Raw genomic sequence first — 24,547 nt, 5'->3', positions numbered from 1 at the left:
AGAGGGAAACCAAGAGGGTACAGTGGTAGAGGGCAAGGGAAAGAGTGTTTCCAGAAGGACCCTCAGGGTAACTGGGTTGAATGCTACTGAATTAAGACCAAAATGTGCACAGAACCTGGCCACATTGAGGCCAATACCATGACCAAAGTTAGTTGTGGGTGCGAAAGCTAGGCTGGAGTGGGTTGGGGAGTGAGAGAGACTGAGAGAGCAAGAGTCACAGTTCTTTCAAGAAGTTTGATTTCTCTGAACCATTTCTCCTTTGATCATTTTCCAGTGTAACACTGACGTCATTTAACACTGATGTAACACTGTAACAGTGATCATTTTAACACTGGTGTCATTGCATTCCATGACCTCTGCGTATGTAAGATACACTGCATACTGTCAGGGTGTTATTAAACTTTAGTATAGTAACATGTAGCACATGTTTTTGGTTTGTGTCTACTACTTTAAGTTGCTTTGGATGCATATTAGCTTTATTTTTACATAGTTAAATTATTTTTTTTTCCTTACGACTTCTTCCATTGCTCTTCTGCTCAGAAATTCCTTCTTTGTATAGAAATCACATATTAATTTTTATATTACTACTTAATAGGGACATTTTATTTATTTATTTATTTATTTATTTATTTTTAGAGCGGGGGGGCGGGGGGAAGAGAGGGAGAGAGAGACATTGATCAGTTGTCCTGCTCACTTATGCTCATTGGTTGATTCTTGTATGTGCCCTGAGCACAGATCAGACCTGCACCTGTGGTGTGTTGGGGATGATGCTGTAACTGACTGACGACCCAGCCAGGGCTATTTTTTAAAATATTATTTGTTAAACACTTATGGCTTCATTAAAATTACTTGATAACTTTGTGATTTTCTTATAATTTCAATTCAAGGCTTGGGATGCTTTATTATATTGCCCTAACGGTGGGTGGAGGAGCAACGTAAGTAATTTGGGATGTTCTACTTAATGTTTGAATGCATTGATTCTACTGCTTCATTGCAGAAGAAAGGTCCTACTGATGAAAAAGATAAAATTTCAGTTTAGCGTGGTATTTGTTTAGTTAGTAATTTATGGATAGTCTGTCTCTGTGCTAATATCGTATAGTCTGTTTATACTGTAAACATTTTTGTTCTACATTTCCAGCTTCCTGTGCTTCCCAAAGCCACAACATCTGACAGCCATTGTAGGCGGCATTCTCACGAGGGCCAGGGGTGTCGATGTCGTACCCACTTGAGGGATTACAGGAAAAGCTCAGGGGACAGGTCACTCCAGGAGCCATTGGAATCAAAAAGGAGATCCCATCCCAAAATGCAGGCATTTTCAGAGTCCTTTGAACAGCAACTGTGCTTCAGAGCCAAACGCTCTGTCTCTTTGGTATGTAACAGAGTCATTGAATATTTAAGCCACTTTAGAAAAGGAAACCCGAAGGGCTCCTCCTGCCCAAACTGAAGGAGAGCTAATCCCACTTCTTCTTTCAGAGCTTGCTGATGAGATCTTTGAAAAAATGGCACTCAGTTTTACATAGCCCAGGTGTACATAAAAATTTATTATTATTATTTTTACCAAAGGTAGCTGGTGTGGGAAGGATTCCTGGAGGACCGTTAGTGGAATGCTTTTGTTATTGAGATGCTCTAGTTCTTTGAGGTTACTTTCATCGCCTCCAGACTAAGTCATTGTGACTCACTCTCCTTCCACTATTTGGAGACGTATTTAATGCAGCAGCAAGCAGTCTGTGACGGGGTTGTGTTCCCCTGGACTTCAAAAAGGCCTGTCGAGGGAGCTCTCTGGTCACTACCTAGTGAGTAGGTGTGGTCCAGGTCTTCACATTGGCCTTGGGGGAGACGCAGTAGAGCACAGGGCAGACAGGCATGGAAACAGAAGGGTAGAAGCTCCACTGACGATGCCAAACTTGATAGATAAAGTAATAAACTAGAGATCAGCTAATTTGGAGGTGCAGTTAATTTGGGGCAATGCACTCACTGAGTGGCCTTGAGCAAATACTTCTTTTTTTGTGGTCCTTGGTGTTTGTTTTATTTTGCAAGGCAGGAATAATATGTTCTGCCATATAGTAGAGCAAATGAGTGAAGCTAGGTGCATTACCACCTGGCTCTTGAGCTACACTCTGTGCACAGGGAAGACACTCAGGTGCTTCCTACCTGCTTGTCCACCTGAGCCCAGGGCTCTCTGCACAGCAGAGATGGCTGTTGGGATTGTTACTGTGCGTCTTCGCCTCACTGTTTTTCAGTGACCCGGTGTGTCTGTGCTCTCCCTTTAGTAAGCTGCTCTCTTCACCAGATCGTAAGAGGAATACGGAAGGAAGAATAGTAAACAGCTCTCACTTTAAGAGTTCCTGTTTTGTCCTTTCTTTATACTGTTGCTTTTTTAAAAATACGGTTTCAGATTTAGAGCAATGTTACAGGAATTGTAGGAAGAATACACCTTTCATCTAGATTCCCTCCAAATGTTACCGTGAGTCATGTTTACCTATACCCTCTCTCTCCTTCCCATCCCCGAACAAGGGCGCAAGAACGTTCTCTTAGCTGGACACAGTACAGTAATGAAACTCGGGAAATTACCACCAGTGTAACCCTTTTGTATCTAATATATTGACCTTATGCACATTTTGCCTGTTGTCCTGATAATACTCTTTGTGAGAGATTCTAGATCATGTGTTGCAAACAATTCATTCTCTTCAATCTATTTTATTCTGAAGTGGTTCCTCAGTCTTCTCTTGTCTTTTCCAACACTGTCATCTGAAGAGCACAGGGCAGTTATTTTTTTAGAATAACGTTCAATTTGGGGTTACCCATAATTTCCTCAAAATTAGATTCAGATTACGAACTTTTGGCAAGCATAAAACAGAAGTGAAAGAATTCCTGTTTTAAAACTACATGTTGCCCTGCCCGGTGTGGAGTTGTCCTCCCGTGAACCCAAAGATCACAGGTTCGCTCCCCAGTAGAGGCACGTATAGGAAGCAAGCGACCAATGTTTCTCTCTCATGTCAATGTTTCTCTCTTCTCTTCTCTTCTCTTCTCTCTCTCTCTCTCAAAGCGATGAAAAGAAAATGCCCTCAAGTGAGGGATTAAAAACAAACAAAAGAAACCCTACATGTTAAAAAAGATTAATTATATTCATTTAGGAAATTTACCTGCCTTAAATTCTCCTTGGAACAGTCCTGGCTGCTGTGGCTCAATGGGTTGAGTGCTGCTGACCTGAATGCGAGAGATATTTCTCTCTCTCTCTTTTTTCCTCTTTCTCAAAATAAATAGAATCTTAAAAAAATTTTTTTCTGAGATAAGGTAGGGTATACACATACATATACTTTTAAAAAAATTAATTGTAACACTTCTTTCTTAATTCCAATGGCCTCAAAAATGTTTCACATAATAACCCATAATATCATATAACTACTTATGTGAAACCATTTGCTAATATTATAAGCCCTAAAAGTATGTAAATATGAAATCAGTTTTTATTGAAAAGATATTTATCACATTATTTCTAAAATATAACATGTTCCATTCATTTCCCAAGTTCTTCCTTTTTTAAACAAAAAGATTTTATTTACTTTTAGAGAGAAGGGAAGGTAGGGAGAAAGAGAGAAAGAGACATCAGTGTGTGGCTGCCTCTCACATGCCCCGAACTGGGACCCACCCCACAACCCAGGCATGTGCCCAGGCTGGGAATTGAACCCATGACCCTTTGGTTTATAGGCTGGCACTCAATCCACTGAGCCACACCAGCAAGGGCCCAAGTTCTCCCTTTTGAATGCCAAGATAACCAAGGCATCATTTTGAACATTTTTTTTTTAACTTAAGGACTCTTTCTTTTTTTTTTTAATTTATTTTTTATTGTTATTCAATTACAGTTGTATGCCTTTTCTCCCCTTCCCTCCCCCCACCCCGGCTGAACCCACCTCCCTCCCCCACTCCCACCATCCCCCTCCCCGATTTTGTCCATGTGTCCTTTATAATAGTTCCTGCAATCCCCTCTTCCCACTGTCCCCACCTCACTCCCCCCTGGCCACTGCTAGACAGTTCCCCCCCCTCAATGTCTCTGGTGGTATTTTGTTTGCTTCTTTTCTTTTGTTGATTATGTTCCAGTTAAAGGTGAGATCATATGGTATTTGTCCCTCACTGCCTGGCTTATTTCACTTAGCATAATGCTCTCCAGTTCCATCCATGCTGTTGCAAAGGGTATAAGCTCAATTTAAGGACTCTTTCCATAGGCATATACTCTAATAGCTAGAAACCTGCTAGGAATTTACAAAATTATTAAAATTTTTCATATGATAACAATGTTTATAGTAAATAATTTTAAATATTTTATTTTATATCAGTTGTTAAATAATATAAAGTTAATCTCAATAAAAATTGAAAATTCAGAATAGATACTTTAAAACATTTTTCTATTTAACAAGCAACGCAATTTCCTAAAGCTAACTACATTAAAGAGTGTGATTTGCAGGTGAATTTAAAAATGATATTATCTTTTGTTTGGTGGCCAAGTGCAAAGTAACGTGCAGACTTAAATTTCATCTCTTTCAGCGCCCAAAAGAGCCGGAAGCTGCTTTTGTAGTTGGCCGTGGCCAATAATAATATTAAATTCCTTCATGCTGATATTGAAAACCTCAATTGGCTTATGCTGATCATTTCCACATTTTATTTCTAAGTGGCTAAGATAAGAAAAATATTTCAGGTCATTATTTATGAGCATTTCTCAGTTTTTACCTCCAATAAGAAGAAAGCCAAGTTGGAATTAATCATCACTATTTTTTTATATTATTCTTTTAAGTATTAGAGGCATTCATGACTGTTACATATAAATTTTGATCAGGCTGACGGACCTAAGACAATTGCTGGATCTAATGAAAATAATCTGGAGGCACATTTATAGAGGTAGCACAAACTTTAAGTCCATCGTACTTTGCATCTCAGCTTCAGCATTTGTCTCACTTTCTGACTTTGACTAGTGCACCATTACAGGCGTAGCGACAGTCCGGTGCTGTGTGGAAACAGCTTACCCTTGTGGAGTAACTGGCACCCCTGCAGCATTGAGTTGTGACCTGCTTGTCTGACCGCCACTCCTCCCCGTTTAAGTTCACTTGATAGGTTTTCCCGGCTTCCCTAGCATTTCCAGATCGAATGGAGGAGGAGGAGGAGAACAATGCTTTTCTCTCTTTACTCTGAAAGAGAGGTGTAAATAGATGGCATCGCCACATTTATCGGTGCCCCTTTTTGTTGTTGATAACTCCTTTGAGAGGCACTGCCTGGCCATGAAACCTAAAGAAGCACCCCCTTCACCTCCACCACCCGCAGTGGTCCCCTGTCATACTGTCCTGTTTCCAGTCATCATCGCACTTACCACTATTTGTTTGTTATTCTCTTGTTTCCTTCCTGTTGGGCTTTTGATTAATTGTCACCCTCCACCGAGGTGTAAAATGTAGGAGGTTGGGTCTCTGTAGTTAGTGCCGTATCTCCCAATTGTAATGCATAGGGACCGCTGGGTAACCTGTTGGGGACTGTTAATGGGTTTGGATGTTATTTTGACATTTCAGTCATCACAGAGTCCTCGCATTAAAACCAGCACAAACCCTACTATTAATATAATTTAAGGGAGTGGACACAGCAAGGTTAGAATCATTGCATGTATGATTCACTTAGCACATTCCTTTTCAAAGAGCACTGGGAGACTATAATTTTATCGTGCTGTGAAATCACATCCCTCCGCATGTCAGAGGTAGTCAGTCACCTGCAGGTTGAGTTTCCTCCATAGACGCCTCCCGCCCCCTTTTCATTTATTTTTTATTTATGACTAAGACCCTTAGCACCACCCTTATTATGCTAATTTATTGTAAGAAACTAAGATGTGAAGTCTGCTCAATGATCAGGCCTTTCTTCATTTCTGGTAATTAAGCGAAATGCAACGTTGTCAGCTGTTGGCATATTTTTATGCTTTTCTGATCCTTCTATTCCAGGGACCTGACAGCAGAAAGGAAAAAAATGAAAGAGAATGCCTGCGGATGGAGATAAGGTCCCGCAAGAAAGTGGAGGAAAGAAGGAGCTGCAGGAAGGAAGAACATGGAGAAGCATACGCGGCTCCTCGGTTCGAAAAAGGACCCGAATAGTGCTTCGTTTCCACACCATGACTGCAAATGCTACTGTGTGTTTTGAGTGCAGCGCACTGGTTGGGGGCGGTAGCTGTGCAGGACTGTCTGCGGATGCCCAGTGATGGAAGTGGTGCGGCCGCTCCCCAAGAAGACTCGCATCACACTCCAACTGCTCCTGGCATCTTAGTAGAGAATTTGATCTGCTTTGTTGCCCTTTTGTGGGAATAAGAAGAGTAACACATATTTTAATAGATTGAAGTAATTCCTGAAAGTGTAAAGAAAGATATTTAAAGAGCCACCCACACATCTTTACCAACCCCTCTTCCACGTCAGAATTGCAAAAATCTTAACGTCATTGGTGCGACTCTAAGCATACTTCCTCATTAGAAGTAATTATGTAAGTATGTCTAATGGCCAGCGTTTAATGAGAATGGTCATTAACATGCCAAGTATTAAACTGAGGTCTTCAGTGTATTACCTAGAACAGTCCTCACCCCTCTAAGGCGGGGCCTATTCCTTGCTTCACTTGCTGGCTGAGGACACAGATGTGTAGAAAAGTTCAGGACCTCACAGCTGTGGTGGCAGCGTTAGAGCCAGAGCCCCGTGCACTCCGACCTGCGCCTAACCTGGGGCGGGGCCTCGCTTTCCCTCCGCGGTGGGTCCTGACTGAGCGTGTGGGTGACGTGTGAGAAGGAGCAGTGTGGGGAAAGCAAGAGTGGGGGCAGGTTACCGTTTCGATTGCATGGGTGGAGACGGATTCTCTGAGGTCTGCTTCATGCTCTTGGTTATAACTTTATGAGGCCATATGCTTTTCCATTTATTTATTAATTATTTTTATTGAAATATAATTGACATATAACATCATATTAGTTTCAGGTGTGCAACATAATGATTTGGTATTTGTGTATATTGTGAAATGACCACCGCAATAAGGCTAGTTAACACCCATCACTGCACAGTTACTATGTTTTTCTTGTGTTGAGAACTTTTACAATCTACTCTCTTAGCAGTGTTCAAACATACCACACAGTATTACTGACTACAGTCAGCCCGTTATGTACTCCATCCCATGCGTTGTTTTCCAATAGGGAGCACCGCTGAGTCTGTCATTCTTGTGCATGGCCCTGCGAACCTTCTCTGTGTATTTGGCCCTGCGAACCTTCTCTGTGTATTCCAGTTTCAGTGTATGGGCTGCCACAGCGAGCACTTGTTTCCTTATTGTTTCAGCTTTATTAAAGCATCATCGACAGATCAAATTGTATATATTTAAATTGTACAACACAATGATTTGACATACGTACACTTCATGAAATAATTACACAGGTTAATTAGCCCAGTGAGGCCATATTCTATTACTATCCCCCCCAACCCCCCCAGAGGAAAAGACTCTAGCATTCACTAATACTCTCCTGGTTTATTCTTTGTCTCTGTCTTGGAGCTTCAAATGCTCAAGGGCAGCTAGTCTCCATATAGTAACGAAGAATAGCTCCCAAAACTACTACTAACTAATACTATAATGGGTTGATTAGGTAAAACACAAAGTAACTTTGACATAGACAGTAGAAAGAAGGAAAAGGAGAAGGAAAGAAGAGGAAAACAGTGAAGGAAAAGTAAAATAGTGATGGTCTTTGACCTGCACTCCTTCAATTTTTATACAGCTTATATCTTCATCCATTTTGTGGCCTTTATACACAGTTTTATGCTTTTTGACCCATGTGAAGTTGGTGACACTGGCCTGTTATTTGCCGCCACTGAAGGGGAGGATGGGGCCTGGCCTGCCCTCAAGGACTGCATTATCCTGTAGTTGTGGGGAAAACAGTTGTTTCCCCAGCTCTCCTCCAGGTACTTTATTTTTTTAAATTTTATTTATTTGTTTTTAGAGAGGGGAAGGGAGAGAGAAAGAGAGGGAGGGAAACATCAGTGTGTGGTTGCCTGTCACACTCCCCCATGGGGAACCTGGCCCACAATCCAGGCATGTACCCTGACGGGGAATTGAACCACCAACTCTTTGGTTCACAGGTCAGCACTCAATCCACTGAGCCACACCAGCCAGGGCTCCTCCAGGAACTTTTCAGTCTTGCTAACCAAGTTTCAGGTTTGGGGTGGTCTGTTCCTCAGCTCCGGCCCCTACAGAAAGGGCTGGAGAGAGGTGGCCCATCCATGGGAAGAGGGGACAAGTGGACGGAGTTCCCTTGGCCAGTGGCTGGCTGGCTGAGACAGTAGCCACCTCCTACCCCAGCCAGGACACCCGTGAAGGTTTTTCCCCTTCCTGGACTCTAGAACGGCAGGACCTGGGAAAATCATGATTAGGGATTTTGTAATATATTTCATCGACTGGAAGGAAGCTGATTAATACCACATTTTCAGGACCATAGTACATGCAGGAGGGGGGACCCTCTGAAAATGAAGTCCCCAGGTTACCTTCTTTACATCATAAAGCAATATTTCTTCTAATAAATAATACAGATAAAGAAAAAGAATAAAAATTGAAATCCTTTTATTATACCTACCCAGAGATAAATATGGTTAATACTTTGGTCTATGTCCTTCCAGAATATTATCTCTATATACACACACATGTACATAAACTATTTTTCAGACATGAACTCCTTTCAGTTCATATATCATTAACATCTTATCAAATCAATAAAATAACAGTGCAAAATTTAGTGGTTCCTTTCCAATAGCTGTTAAACATGCTCAAGTCTCTTCTGTCTTAAAAACCTTCCTTTATTAATAGGTACCATCCTTGATATCCACGGGTTACCACCTTAACAATCTTTTCCTTCACAGAAAACTTCTTGAAAGGTTGTGTACATGTCCCCCTCGGCTTTCAGTCTGCAGCTTTGTGACTCCTATTCCTATGCTCTATACAAACTGTTCTCATCAAAGCCACCCGTGACCTCCTTACTATCCAGTGAGTTCTAGGAAAGCACCGCTTTACTTCCTTTGCTAGATTTTCTGGCAGCATCTGACATTGCTGACCAACCTCCCCTCCTTTGGCTGTTGTGACCTATATTCTTCTGTGTCGTCTTGTACTCTCTAACCACTCCCAGCTGGTCTCTGTTGAGGGATCCTTATCTCTTAGATAATGGCTTTCCCCTGGACCCTGACAGTCCCCTTCCTTACTCTCCTTATTCTCTCTGGCCAATCTCACACAGCCACACCTTGTCAGCTCTGTGTGTGTGTGTGTATGTGTGTGTTGATCCTCCCCAAATCTATCCCTGTGGTGCAGACCTCTGTCCCGAGCACGGCAGTCTCACATACACAGCTGACCCTTGGACATTGAACTAGTTGCAGGTTTCGCACACATCTCAAAGTCTCTTTTAAAAGTAAACTATTACTTCTTGCTCCGTCTGCCCCCCATTTGCCTGCCTCCTGTGTTCCTCACCTCAGTGAATGGTAGTACGATTGGCCAGTTGTTAAGCAAGAACCTGGTCAAGTTTGAAGCCATCTTGTACTCTTATTATCCCCCATCCAAATAATCTTCAACTTCTGCCTATTTTGCTTCTAAATATCACTTAGATCTACCAGATTCTCTCCATTTTCACTGCTATTACCTCATTTTAAGCCCTTTTTATCTTGCCTTAATTCCAACAAAATGATAATGTTTTGGATATATTTAATGAAATAAATTAGTAAAATTAATTTCTTTGTCTCCCACCCTATTTTTAATGTGGCTACTAGAAAATATTATGTAAAAATATTAATACTACTAGAAAATATTAATAAAAGTACATAGAAAACCTCTATGTCTCATGTTACATTTCTATTGAACAGCACTAACCTGTATATCCTAACTCTCAGGCCTCCTTTTGTGTTACTGGAATTTTACTTTTTAAGTTTTCCTGAGCTTAAAAGTATCAGAAGTTAATTATTTCCTGACATCATTTGGGGTTAATGGGCCTAATAGTAGTTACAGCATTTTAAAGTTTGTTATACCACATTCTTTCCTTCCTTTCTTTTGTCCTTCCTTCTTTCCTTCTCTCTCCAAATAAAAATGCCTCTGTCCTTCCATATTCTCTTCTGTGCTATAGCATAACTCATGTAGGTTTTATCGTGTAACATAATGATTTCCTTACATGTCTGTCTTCCCATCTAGACTATGAACTCTTGGTGACAGGAACCACATCCTAGTCAACTTTGCATTCCCAGAACTTAGGTGCACATCACATAGTAGTGACTCAATAAATATAGTTTGGAATGAAAAATTGTGTTTGCAGTTAATGTTTTCCCCTTAAAATGGAATTTTTTAACTTATAAGATCAATATCTCACACACTTACAAATAATGCAGAAGCATATAAAGTAGAAAGTGGCAGTCCTCTGGAAAAGCCTAATGTCAGAATTATGAACTTAATACAGTTCCCGGTAACAGTTAAGGCACTCTGGTTTCTCCACTCTAGGGGGCAGACTTGAGCTGCCATTTGGGCTGGAAATGCTGGGCACAGAGAAGCCTCAGTGTTTGGCCAAGGATGAAATCATTACCATTACCTTCAAATGGAAGCGACAACTGCAGCATTTCTTACCAAAACTCTCAGAGGTTAGTTTAAATGGATTAAATGTAAGGTACTTTATATGACTTATTAGTAAAATTTCTTTAGAAGTATACATGCAGGACGATGACTAATTGGTTACTTCCAAGGGACACAAAAACAGAAAGAGTACTTACAATACTGTATAGATGATTTATACTTGTACGATGGGAAATTATAAACTGGTGAAGGGAGGAATAATAAATTCTGATTTTCTCTGTCTTTGGAATTTTTTAACATTGTATTCTAACCTTGGATAACACAATTCTGTTTTGGCTAATTGCTGCTATAATTTGTAAGTAATCGTATTAATTGGCTGAGCACAGTTCTTCCCCATCAGCACATATGGAGATGTGAGGGAAAAACAATAGTGAGTGGGAACCCCTGTGCACAGTTGGGGGGCATGTAAATTGGAGCAGCCACTATGGATACAGCAGGGAGGGTCCTCAAAAGGTTAAAAATAGAACTACCGTATGATCCAGCAATATTTATGCGCATTTCTCTAAAGGAAATAAAACACTAGAAAATATATGTGCATGTCTGTGTTCACTGCGGCCTCATTCACAATAGCCAAAGTGGTCATCAATGGATGAATGGATAAAAAGATGTGGTATATATACACAAAGGAATATTATTCAACCATAAAAGCGAATGAAATCTTGCCATTTGCAACAGTATGGGTGAACCTTGAAGGCATTATGCTAAGTGAAATGAGTCGTATAGAGAAAGATAAATACTGTATGACCTCATTTATACATGGAATCTTTAAAAAAAAAAAGCTCATAGAAAAAGTAAATAGAATGGTGGTTGCCAAGGCAGAGGGGTAGGGAGTAGGCAGGGGTGGAATGAGTGAAGACCATCAAAAGGTACAAACTTCCACTTATAAAATAAATAAGACATGGGGATGTAATGTACAGCATGATGACTATAATGAATAATGCTATACTGCATATTTGAAAGTTGTTAAGAGAATAGATCTTAAAACTTTCATATCACAGGAAAACATTTTAACTATATACAGTGATGGAAGAATTACTGTGGTGATCATTTCACAATATATACAAATATTGAATCATTATATTGGACACCTGGAATGAATAGAATGTTATATATCCATTGTAGCTGAACAAACACAAGCAAACAAACAAAAAACAATAGTGAACTAAGAAACCCTTCTATCTTCCCACCCATTTTGCCTCAGCTCATGCATGCATGTGTGCCCAGAAGTTGAGTGGCTTAAACCTCAGAGTGTTGTCAGACCTTGCCTTGGCTCATAATCCCTGAGTCGTGTCCTTGATTACTATTTGCCAGGATCCACTTGTTTGTTCAGCAAAGACATGTTGACTGCCTGCTCTGTACTGAGGATACAACAGTGAGCAATGCGTGAACAATGCAGATAAAAACCCCATTGTTTAGGAACTCCCATGCCAGGAAGGAAAACCAATAGTAAATAAAAATGTACACATCACTGACTAGGATTTAACTTGTTAAAAAAAAACCCTGAGAATCATATCTGCATTCTTATCACTAGGTAGGTGATGATAACCTAGGCTCCTACGCTTTAGTTTTGGACTCATAATCGTACCTGATGGAGGTTCTGGCCAAGATGGAGGTGTAGGTAGAAACATTTCGCTTCCTCGCACAACCAAGGATAACAACCAATTTAAAAACAATAAACAACCAAAAGTGCCAGAAAATCAAACTGCATGGAACTGTGACAACCAAGGAGTTAAAGAAACATTCATCAAGACTGGTAGGAGAGGTGGAGACAGGAGATAGGCAGCCTAGTAGAAAGGACTCGAAGTAAGGTAGCAGACTATGTGGGCAAGGTGGGGCTGACTGAACAGGAAACTGAAAACTCAAAGCTAGCTGTAACCTACTGTGGGGGTTGTGACAGTGGGAGAAACTTCTAGTCTCACAGGAGAGTTCGTTGGACAGTGGGGCTAGAACAGAACAAGAGAGCTGCACTGTTCTCTCTCTGACCACTCCCCCACAGAGAGAGCCACAATGCAGCAAAGAGGGTTGTCTTGCCCCAGTGAATACCGAAGGCTCCCCACCATTACAATATAACTGGTGCCTGAGACAAAGAAATATGACCCAAATGAAAGCTCAGATCAAAACTCCAGAAAAAGAGCTAAGCAACGAGGAGATAGACAACTTATCTGATGCAGAGTTCAAAACACTGGAAATCAGGATGCTCACAGAACTGATTGAGCTCTGTTGCAAAATGAAGTTAGAAATGAAGGCTACCAAAAGTGAAATAAAGCAAAATATGCAGGGAACCAACAGTGAAGGAAAGAAAACTGGTACTCAAATCAATGACTTGAACCAGAAAGAAGAAATAAACATCCAACTGGATCAGAATGAAGAAACAAGAATTCAAAATAATGAGGAGAGGCTTAGGAACCTATGGGACAACTTTAAGCACTCCAACATCCAAATCATAGGGGTGCCAGAAGGAGAAGAGGAAGAGCAAGAAATTGAAAACTTATTTAAAAACATAATGAAGGAAAACTTCCCCAATCTGGCAAAGGAAATAGACGTCCAGGAAGTCCAGGAAGCCTGGAGAGTCCCAAAGAAAATGGACCCAAGGAGGAACACACTAAGGCACATCATAATTAAGTTATCCACGATTAAAGATAAAGAGAGAATCTTAAAAGTAGCAAGAGGAAAGGAGAGGAGTTACCTACAAAGGAGTTCCCATAATACTATCAGCTGATTTCTCCAAAGAAACTTTGTAGGCAAAAAGGGGCTGGAAAAAGTATTTGAAGTCATGAAAGGCAAGGACCTCCATCCAAGATGACACTATCCAGCAAAGCTATCATTTAGAATGAAAGGGCATATAAAGTGCTCCCCAGATAAGGTCAAGTTAAAGGAGTTCATCATCACCAAGCCCTTATTATATGAAATGTTAAAGGGACTTATCTAAGAAAAAGAAGAAGATGAAAAACTATGAACAACAAAATGACAACAGACTCATAACTATCACCAACTGAACCTAAGAAACAAAAACAAAAACTAAGCAAACAACTGGAGCAGAAACAGAATCACAAAAATGGAGATCACATGGAGGGTTTTCAGTGGAGAGGGGGAGGGGAAGAATGGGGGCAAAGGTAGAGGGAATAAAAAGCATAATTGGTAGGTGCAAAATAGACAGGGGGAGGTTAAGAATAGTATAGGAAACAGAGAAGCCCAAGAATTTATATGTACAAACCATAGACATGAACTAAGGAGGGAGGGGGAATGCTGGAGGGTGGAGAGGGGGGTGCACGGAGTAGGGGGGATCAAGGGGAGAAAAACATTGGGAAAACTGTAATAGCATAATAAATAAAATATACTTTGGAAAACAACAGAGCATTGTGTCACTCTCTAGCTTGAAGACCTTGGCAGGCTTATTATTTATAGAATTAAATCAAAACCTTTTAGCCCGACATCAGACGCCCATCAAGCTCGTACTCAAACTTTAATGAAAACATTGTTTTAACTCTTCTTATTTCCTCTCTTTTTTCTCCCTCCTCAGTGTTTGGTGCACACACATCATTCTTCACAGCTCATGTTTTCATTGCTATTGTGTAAATTGCCTTCAAGTGTTTTGGTGGAGGGATAAGTACAAACAAATGACAACTTTATAATGACTATTGTGTCTATTTGTTTAGATTTTCCTTTTGGGCTGGGCCCTGGTTAGATATTAATTAAGGGGTAATAATAATGTTATACTGGCCATGAACCATTTTAACGTGATTAAGGAGCCAACCAAGTACTTTCCCAGGAATGTCTTTTCTCATCTCTGAAACACATCTACCACCTGTGTTTAATGTCTGCTCACCATGTTCTGATAGATTAAACAAGTGGCTTCATTTCTCACTCATCACTTTGCAAACCTAGAAAGATAATGACAAGTCACCATTTCCAAGAAGTACAGGGGCAAATAGAAAAAAAAAACATGTTAAAGACAGGGAATGACAGAAACATGTCACAGAACTTTTAAAAATCCTCTAATAAATAAGGACTAGGGACATAATGTGCACAGGACGGCTGTAGTTACCACTTATGTGTGATATGTATGAAAACTGCTAATCCTGAGTTCTCTTTACAAGGAAAAAAAAAACTCTCTTCATTTCTTTTTATCGTATCTACGTGAGATGATGGATGTTAACTAAACTTATTGTGGTAGTCACTTCACAATATATGCAAGTGAAACTTTTATGTTGTACACTTGAAACCTATGCAATGATACATGACAATTATATCTCAATAAAACTGGAAGAAAAAAAGATCCTCTGATCCAAGGCCATCTCATTCAAATTCCCACTGGAGGCAGGAACTCCCTCTGCAGTGAGGCTGCGGGCCCTCCCAGGCTCCTCTTGTTGACAGCCAGAGCTAGAAGGCCGCCTGCTGCACGGTGTTGAAACTGTGGCAGTGGACGCTGTTGTGGTCCTTCCCTTTTTCCCCTCACCACAAAAAAGGTCCTTTCTCTTCCTGAGCTGCAATCTCCCTTTTGTAAGAGCTCCTTCCACGTGGACCTTCGTCTTTTTCTCCCCCCGGAGCACCAGCAGCAGAGGTCCCCCTACTGAGTGATGTCACTGCAGCTCCTAGAGGAGAGCACTCAGGCCTTTCTTGGGCTCTCTGGTTCCAGGGTTTCCTCAGGTGACCCTTCCGTGCTGTCTGCCACCGTTTCTCACAACACCAGAGTTCCACAGCCCGGCACCCTGGATGTCTTCATCGCACCTCTCCAGTTTGTCAAGATTTTGTTTAAAATATGGCATCCATAGTAACAAAAATGCAAATGAAAATAAAATGCTATTTAACACCCAAATTTGTAAATATATATTTTTTTAATTCTCAGAATTTGGGGAGAGTGAAATGGGACAGAAACAAGGAACAGACTGATAGCTGCAGGAGCGGAGGGGCAGGTGGGGACAGGTTGAAAGAAGGTGAAAGGATTGGACAAAGAACATATATGACCCATGGACATGGACAATGGTGTGGGGATTGCCAGAGGGGGTGGGCTGGGTGGAGGGGGGCAAAAGGGGAAAATTGGGACAACTGTAATAACATAGATAATAAAATAAAAAATAAAATAAAATAAATATGTCTTTGAATTAAAAAAAGTAAAACTTTGTTCAATCTTTCTTGAAAGTAGTTTGTGTCTCGAGAACATTAAAACTATTATTACTATTGGACCTAGTAAATTTCCTTATAAAAATCTACTCTTAAAAAAATATTTGTGGGATAAAATATTTTTGCATAATGATGTTTTATGTCATTATTTTATTTAAAAATACCCTTTTAAAACAGCTTTATCGGGGTAATTTGACATATAATAAACTAATTAATAATTAAAGCAACTTGATAATTTTTCTTTTTATTTGTAGTTAAATATACATACCATAAAATTTACCAATTCGATAAATTTTGACACATGTATACTCTTATGCTCCTTAGGAAGCCCTTTCTCTTTCTTCCTCCCATAACTCTCCTACCCTGCCCCAGACAACCACTGACCTACTTTCTGCCACTATCCATTAATTTGCATTTTCTAGAAATTTGTAGATACGGAATCACACAGAATGAATTTTTTGTCTGACTTTTCACTCTGCTTAATTATTCTGAGGTTCATTCATGTTGATTATGGCCAAGTAATATTACATGGAGGTGCCTCAATCTGTTTATGCTCTCATCTACTGATGGGAGCTCGGGGTGTTTCCAGTTCTTGGCTATTACAGATTAAGCTGCTGATACACACCGTTAGTTTTCATGGGGCTATATGCTTTCATTTATTTAGAGATGGACTGGCTGGGCCATAGGGTAAGTGTATATTGAACTTTTTAAGAAAGTGTCAAATTGTTTTCTGAAGTGCTTATTTTATATCCTACCAGCGGCATATGAGAATCCTAGTTGTTCCACATCCTTACAACACTTGGTATGGCAATCTTTTCAATAGGTATGTAGTAGTATTTGATTGTGGTTTCAATTTTCTACTTTCCAAATGTCAAATAATATCAAGTATAATTTTCAGGTCCTCATTTGACATCAGTACATATATTTTTTAATTAATTCTGTTCAGATATGTATTTTTTATCAACTTTTTCTTTTTTTTCAGAGGGACAGAGACAGGGTTGGAGGGAGAGAGAGGAAGATTTGTTCCACTTATTTATGCATTCATTCTTCGGTTGCTTCTTGTGCGTGCCCTGACCAGAGACTGAACCTGCAGCCTGGGTGTATTGGGACAACACTCTAACCACCTAGCCAGCTAGGGCCTCGAATATTTTGCCCATTTAAGAAAGCTGAGTAGTTTATACATTTTTTTGATTTCTTATATATTCTGGATATAAGTTCTTATCAGATATGTGATTTGCAAATATTCTTTCCCAGTATATGGCTTGTCTTTTCAATCTTTTAATAGTGTTTTTTAAAAAGCAGAAGTTCTTGCCCTGGCTGGGTGGCTCAGTTAGTTGGAGCATTGTCCTGTACACCAAAAGTTTGCGGGTTCGATCTCCAGTTGGGGTGTGAACAGAAAGCAACTGATCAATGTTTCTCATGGATGTTTCTCTCTCTCTCTCTCTCTCTCTCATTCCCCTCCCCCTTTCCCTCTCTCTCAAATCAGTAAACATTACCTCGGGTGAGGATTTTAATTTAAAAAAGCAGAAGTTCTTAATTTTAAAACCCAACTTATCAATTTTTATAGATTGTGCTTATAGTGTATTTAAGAAATCTTTACCTAACCCAAGCTCACAAAAGATTTTCTTATGTGAATTTTAGAAGTTTTATAGTTTTAGATTTTACATGTAGGTCTAAGCTCAATTTTGAGTTAATTTTTGTGTATATTGCTAAGTATGGACAGTGGGTTTTAAAAAAAAGTTTTGTCACATGAATACTCAATTGTTCCAACAATTTGCTGATAACTCTATCCTTTCTCCAATGAATTTTCTTTGCACCTTTGTCAAAAGGTATCCAGCTATGTAATACGAAAAATGGAGACACTATTGAAGAAGACACAAGATACAAGAAACATCGTACATAGGACAATGACACCTCAGTCCCCTTCAGAGTAGATACCCTGGGACCTCCACAGTTCTCCTAGTCTCCATCAGCTGTCCCACCGTATTTTCCTGAATCTTATAGATAGTCTGAACTCTCTCCCCTTTCAAAGGTGATTTTAGGTTTGGGAAAAGCCAGAAGTTGCAGGATGCCAAATCTGGGTGGTAGGGGTCTGAGTCACCAGGGTGATTTGATGTTTCCCAAAAAAACTCTGCACGATGTGATGCATGAGTGGGTGCATTGTGATGATGAAGCTGCCAATCACCAGTTGCCCATATCTATGGCTGTTTTCATCATGTTGCATCTCTCAGCCTCCGAAGAACACTGAAGTAGCACTCCTTACTAATTGGTTGGCCTGGAGGAGTGTACTTGTGATGGACAACACCTTCCCAGTCAAAAAACACAGTTTACATGGTCTTGATCTTGCTGCGACTTTGCCGTGCTTTCTTCTGGTGAGAAGAATGAGGCCACTTCCGTTTGGACAACTGGGCTTTTGTTTCTGGATCATAGCTGTAGACCCACGATTCATCTCCAGTTGTGACCTTCTTGAGGAAATCCGGTTCATTGGTGGCAGTTTGAATCAAGTCATTGGCAACTGCAGCACTGTGCTCCTTCTGCTCTGGTAGCAGAAGCTGCAGTACGAATTTTGCCACGACTTGTTTTGTTATGGGAGGAATTCCCAGAAACTCGGATCTTCTTGCTAATGCAATAAAGAATTGGAGATCAGCAAGTCTATAGTGTGCAAGCAGGGTTTATTGGTGATCCATTCTCATGGAAGAGGTAGGGTTGGGGTAGGGAGTCTGAAAGCCATAGGTTCAGGGTGAAGCAGGATAAGGGCTATGAAGGCAAGGGTGGCCAAAGGCCATGTGGCCTGCAGCCAGCCGGGCAGCCTGGCTGGGCAGCCAGAGAGCAAAAAGCTCCAAGCCCCTGGGTCCTTTGTCCCAAGGGCTTATATCACTGATGGGATGGGGGGAGGGAGAAGAAGTTACATATTGATTGTCAGGTAAAGGTGGTGCTAGTTTTCCAGGACAGGGGCGGGAATACCTGAAGATATTAATGTTTTTTTTCCTTTAGGCACTATGGGCCTTTTCAGCCCTTCCAGGCCTTGGGATGAAAAAACAGTTTCAAAGGCTTTCTTTCCCAGATAAGAAAAAATTTCCCAGTGGAAAAGATCCATAGAATTTCAGGGACTGCTGAGTCAGAGGGTGGGACATGTATCCCTCCTCCTCCCTGTCTTTGTTTGCTTTCTATCCTACCTAACAGTTTCACACCAAGATCCTGCATCAAAATCTCCGACACTACTTTTTGGAATCCCCAGATCAGCTTCTAGTTCTTGCACTGTCAGTTGTCTATCCAAAGATAGATTGCAGCCCACACATGTTCAACATTCTCAGGTGTTGTGCTTGTTGCAGGCCTTCCAGAACATGGATCACTTTCAACAGATTCTCAACCATCTTTGAAGCATTTGTGCCATACTTTTATTTGCGCTGCTCTCATTTTCATCCCTGAAAGACTTCTGAATCATCCAAATAGTTTCCACACAGGAATGTTCAAGCTTAACACAAAATTTGATGCAGATTCGTTGCTCTACTCACTCAGTCATTTTGAATGTGATGACCACACAGTACCCCTGCTCACTCAACTGTGTCTACTGTCCCCACTGACTAGTGCAGTGAAGTTGTCATTGTTCAGGATGGCTCATTCCACTCTACTCCCTTGGCAGGTTACATCGATGTTGCCAAACTATTCTCATTATATGTACATGTGAATCTATTTCTTGACTTTCTATTCTATTCCATTGATTTATTCCATTATTTAATTTAAAAATACCATTATTTTTAAGTGTAACATAATACATGTTGATTGTTGAAAAATTGGAAGGCAAACAAGAAGTAGATTAAAAAAACTACCTCAAACCCAATTACCTAGAAATTAGTGTGACTAATATTTTGGCAATACTTTTCCAAGTCTTTCTTCACTAAGGATTTTTTTTTTCATATTCATTCATTGGAAAAAGCCTTAAATCCTTTAAGAAATTATATAAGCCATCATATTGCCTTCCTCCCATCCTTCCTTCTTTCCTTCCTTCCTTCCTGCCTTCCTTCTTTCCTTTTCTCCTTCTTGTCCAGTAGAGAACAGGAGCTAGTGAATAAATGCTCCAGCTTCCTATTCTTTTTTTTTAATATTTTATTTATTTTATTTTTTTAATATATTTATTTATTATGCTATTACAGTTGTCCCATTCCCCCCCCAACTCCACTCCATCCTGCCCACCCTCTCCCTACCACATCCCCCCCACCCCCGCTATAGTTCATGTCCATGGGTCATACTTATAAGTTCTTTGGCTTCTACATTTCCTGTACTATTCTTACCCTCCCCCTGTCTATTTTGTACCTACCATTTATGCTACTTATTCTCTGTACCTTTCCCCCCTCTCCCCCTCCCACTCCCCTATTGACAACCCTCCATGTGATCTCTATTTCTGTGGTTCTGTTCCTGTTCTAGTTGTTTGCTTAGTTTTCTTTTGTTTTGGTTTTAGGTGTGGTTGTTAATAACTGTGAGTTTGCTGTCATTTTTACTGTTCCTATTTTTGATCTTCTTTTTCTTAGGTAACTCCCTTTAACATTTCATATAATAATGGCTTGGTGATGATGAACTTCTTTAACTTGACCTTATCTGAGAAGCACTTTATCTTCCCTTCCATTCTAAATGATAGCATTGCTGGATACAGTAATCATGGATGTAGGTCCTTGCGTTTAATCTTGGGTAATGTAATTATGATGTGCCTTGGTGTGTTCCTCCTTGGGTCTAGCTTCATTGGGACTCTCTGAGCTTCCTGGACTTCCTGGAAGTCTGTTTCCTTTGCCAGATTAGGGAAGTTCTCCTTCATTATTTGTTCAAATAAGTTTTCAATTTTTTGTTCTTCCTCTTCTCCTGGCACCCCTATAATTCGGATGTTGGAACGTTTCAAGATGTCCTGGAGGTTCCTAAGGCTCTCCTCATTTTTCCGAATTCTTGTTTCTTCATTCTTTTCTGGTTGGATGTTTCTTTCTTCCTTCTGGTCCTCACCATTGATTTGAGTCCTAGTTTCTTTTGCATCACTATTGGTTCCCTGTACATTTTCCTTTGTTTCTCTTAGCATAGGCTTCATTTTTTCATCTGCTTTTCGAACAGATTCAACCAATTCTGTGAGCATATTGATAACCAGTGCTTTGAACTGTGCATCCGATAGGTTAGCTATCTCTTCCTCGCTTAGTTGTATTTTTTCTGGAGCTTTGAAGTGTTCTGTCATTTGGGCCATTTTTTTTTCCTTTTTTTTTGTCTTGGCGTGTCTGTTACTTTAAGGGGCGGAGCCTTAGGTGTTCACCGGGGCGGGGTAACGCTGGTTGCTGTGCTGTGACTCTGTACGTGGGGGAGGGGCCGAGAGGGAGCAAAGGCGCCCGCCTCACTGTCCTCCGGATTTTAATCTTTCACTCCAATACCCACAATCAAACTGGGCCCCTCTGGTGCTGGTTCCTGAGTGGGTGGGCCTGTGCACACTCTAGGCCCCTGTGGGTCTCTCCAACGACCTCTCCTGTGAGGCTGGGAGTCTCTCCTGGTGCAGCCCCAACCCCCACGGGCGTTTTCAATCAAAGGTTTGAGGCTTTATTTCCCCGAGCTGTAGCCCTGGGTTGCGAGGTCTGCTTCGCTCCTCGCCATTTGTCCGGTTTATCTATGTTCGAATGTGGGGCTGCGGTGTGCTACCCACACTCTGCCTGCCCCATTCTCCGCCACTCTGAGTCCGGCCCTCTCGGTTTATCTGCGCGAATGTGTGGTCGTAGGGTCTGCTAGTGCTCGGACTGCCTGCGCCATTTGTCCCATACTCCGCCAGTCTCAGTCCCGCCACAGCCACGCGAGTCATCTCCACCCCGGTGCCCGTCTCCGCCCCTCCTACCAGTCTGGATGAATGTTTATTTTCTATTTCCTTGGTGTCGGTCCCCCTTGCCGGTTCAATTCTCTGTCAGTTCTGGTTGTGCGAGGAGGCGCAGTGTGTCTACCTACGCCGCCATCTTGGTTCTCCCCCAGCTTCCTATTCTTTAGGAGGACAATTATGGGAAGTATTCTGTAGGATTCTCAAGTAGTCCCTGTCTATGTTGGTTCTATGACCCACACTGGTGATCTAGGTAACACATCCTATTAATGGCTCTTCCTCCTTCCTTGCTGCTCTCTTGGATCCCTCACTTCTGCTTTTTAGAATCAATTAGCAAGTGAAATATATGCATATGAATTCTTACCCAGGCTCTGATTTCTTTCTTTTCTTTCCTTTCTTTCCTTCCTTTCCTTCCTTTTCTTTCTTTCTTTCTTTCTTTCTTTCTTTCTTTCTTTCTTTCTTTCTTTCTTTCTTTCTCTTCTTTCTTTCTCTTCTTTCTTTGTCTTCTTTCTTTCTCTTCTTTCTTTCCTTTCTTTCTTTCCAGGGGGTCCGGGGAGAAGATCAAACCCAAACTAAGGCATGTTACTGAAAGTAGTATGGAAAACTGATAATTCAGATAGGGCTCTCAAATCAGATCACTTACTGGTGTAATGACACCAAGGATCCCCTTGCTGTGGCAGAGGGGCAGGGATAACCTCTGGCATACTGTATCACCACAATTAACTCAGATTCTCACCTTTCATGCATTGGGATGAGAGACAAATAGAATGGTAAACACTGAATTATGCAATAGTGCCAGAAACAGTATTAAGAGAATAGATTATATGAATTGGCAGGCTTTTGTTAATTGCATAGAATGCCTCAAAGAAGAGAATGACAGATTCAGTTTGGCCAACTATAAACTAGACCCAAGCTGTGAAGGCCAGAAGGCCTCAAAGGCAGTGTTTAAAGAGACTCTCATCAGTTTCAGGGGTCATCAGGGTTCTGGTGATGAAGCCAGTGATTTCATAGAAAATGCAGCAAAGCTGCCAAGGAGACTGAACAAGTAGCCTTGGTATGTCTCCTCTGCCAGAACCCTGACGAGGAAGTGGGACTCTGAGACCTGTGATGGAGATATTTGAGAAGATGTGTGAATCTTTTTTTTTTTTCCCAGAATTGTCCATGTCAGTCCATCATGATTTTACCCTCATGAAGGCAAAATCAAAAACGATCAACACAAGGTTTTCTTTCAGCAGGATAATGGCAGTACTTCCACCAAGTGAAGCACTGTAATTGCAACCTGCTTTGCGAGAGAATCTTGACCTCCCAGATTTCCCTAAAACCTTGAGCGTGGCAGAAGCAGTTGCCTTTCTTTGTTAGAGGACAGTAGTCTCACTTTGCCTGTAACCATGACAGACTCCTTGAGGTGGCTGCTTCACAGGGCAATGTTCCTCCATCGTAAGGTTTGCCCCACTCTACCCCACTGCCTCTAGACCAATTGCCCAGGTGGAGAAATCCGGTTCCATCTCCCAGATCAAAAAACTTGCTTCCCCAAAGAATTATAGGACCCAGCTAATATGAACTAGCAGGAACCAGAAGAACATGTGTGAACATTGGAGGACATGGGGTGAAATGTACGACCAGATAGGGAAGAGTATATTGACATGGTAGCACTCTCGTGACTTAGAATTTTATGACCTGGTAAGGACACTTTGGCTCCTTGAAACTTGGGCAAGATTTATAATAAAAACATTGGAAATGCCAGAGGTACCTTGGCAGAGTTTCGAGGAAGGGATCAGAGGGCTCAGGAAGTTGGGAATTAGAGTGGAATTGTTGTGAGACACAAGAGAGCGTGTCCTTTGATCACATCACCCAACAGGGCTCTGCAGACACTTCTTTTATTAATGCATCAGGAACTCACTAGTTGGGGGTAGGGCACTTCCCGTCTTTGCACAGTGGTGGTCATCCACCATAGGCTAGGAGTGATGGTAGGACATGCTGCCACAGTGCTGGGCTCCCTGAAAACAATGATAGGATTTCAGAATGGGAGAGTTCAGGTGGAACACCTACTCTCAGAATCGAGTGTGGACTTAATGACTTTAAAGCAGAAATAAGGCCAGAGTAGCAATCACAGAGCCCTGCCTGGCAGGAATCTGTGGTAATGGCTAAGAGACCATGGTGCTCCTGCCAAGAACTGTGAAGATTCTGAGATTTTACCATACACATCAACTAACAAGTTAGTCTGCCACGGTGTCACGGATGATGACAAGGAACGTGAGACTCCTGGGTCAGAGACGAAGGACAGTGTATCACTCACAGTAATGATAGCCAGAATATCACCATTTGAGCTGTTTCTCAGAACCCCAAAATGTACAGAATGAGAGAGAGTTGATGCTCGAGCATATGGTTTCTGAGCTTAGAGCATCCCAATAGGTTACAAGCAAACTTTTTCTACCACTGTCCTGGAAGGAGACATTATCTTTATTATTACATAAAAATGCCCTCTGTTCTGGAAGGAGACATTATCTCTATTTTCCAAGGCTGTTTACACTGCAAACATTCTTGAATGGGACAGTGAGTTGAGGCTGACTAGAGTGCCTTTGAGGACCAATGTGATATCATTGATCACTTCAGTTAAAGCATGGAGTAAATTTGCACCATCTTTTCTAAGTTGATGACCCCCATTGTAGGAAAAACTGCCAGCTGGGTGTGCATACGTGATGAGTCACTTGTGCCTCTGGAAAGCTTTTCCAGGTAACCAAGGAAGTTTTTGAGAGATCACTGAGGTCTGAGAGCTCTACATGGTCTGCGGGCAGTGTTTGTTTAAGCGCTTGTAGGTCTCTTACTACCATTCCTAAGATGCAACTGAATATGTCCTGGGGAGGGAGACAAGTCAGTGCCTGGCTCTCATTTCTCCCAAGTTAACCTCTTGGGGACAGACATGGTATCCTGGAAAGACCAGGTGTGGACAATTGTTGG

General features: G+C 41.2%; 1 protein-coding gene and 1 non-coding gene across 5 annotated transcripts in view; one reads left to right on the top strand and one right to left on the bottom strand.

Annotated features, from left to right (window-relative positions):
• LNP1 (leukemia NUP98 fusion partner 1) overlaps positions 1–11,104 on the top strand; it is a 39,251-nt gene extending 28,147 nt beyond the window's left edge. For all 4 annotated transcript variants that reach the window (XM_045193509.2, XM_024558198.3, XM_045193508.2 and 1 more), the window contains 2 exons: positions 1,139–1,369; positions 5,973–11,104. In XM_045193509.2, the coding sequence (XP_045049444.2) occupies positions 1,139–1,369; positions 5,973–6,122 (381 nt within the window). In that variant the 3' untranslated portion in view covers positions 6,123–11,104. The remainder of the gene's footprint in view (positions 1–1,138; positions 1,370–5,972) is intronic.
• Positions 11,105–22,742: 11,638 nt separating this feature from the next.
• Positions 22,743–22,875, bottom strand: LOC112302650 (small nucleolar RNA SNORA69). The gene has a single exon (XR_002974585.2). It is a non-coding gene; the product is annotated as a small nucleolar RNA SNORA69 (small nucleolar RNA).
• Between the last annotated feature and the right edge of the window lie 1,672 nt (positions 22,876–24,547).

The sequence above is a fragment of the Desmodus rotundus genome, chromosome 2, assembly GCF_022682495.2.
Source record: "Desmodus rotundus isolate HL8 chromosome 2, HLdesRot8A.1, whole genome shotgun sequence".
Taxonomy (NCBI): Eukaryota; Metazoa; Chordata; class Mammalia; order Chiroptera; family Phyllostomidae; genus Desmodus; species Desmodus rotundus.
This window is presented reverse-complemented; position numbering and strand designations above follow the sequence as displayed.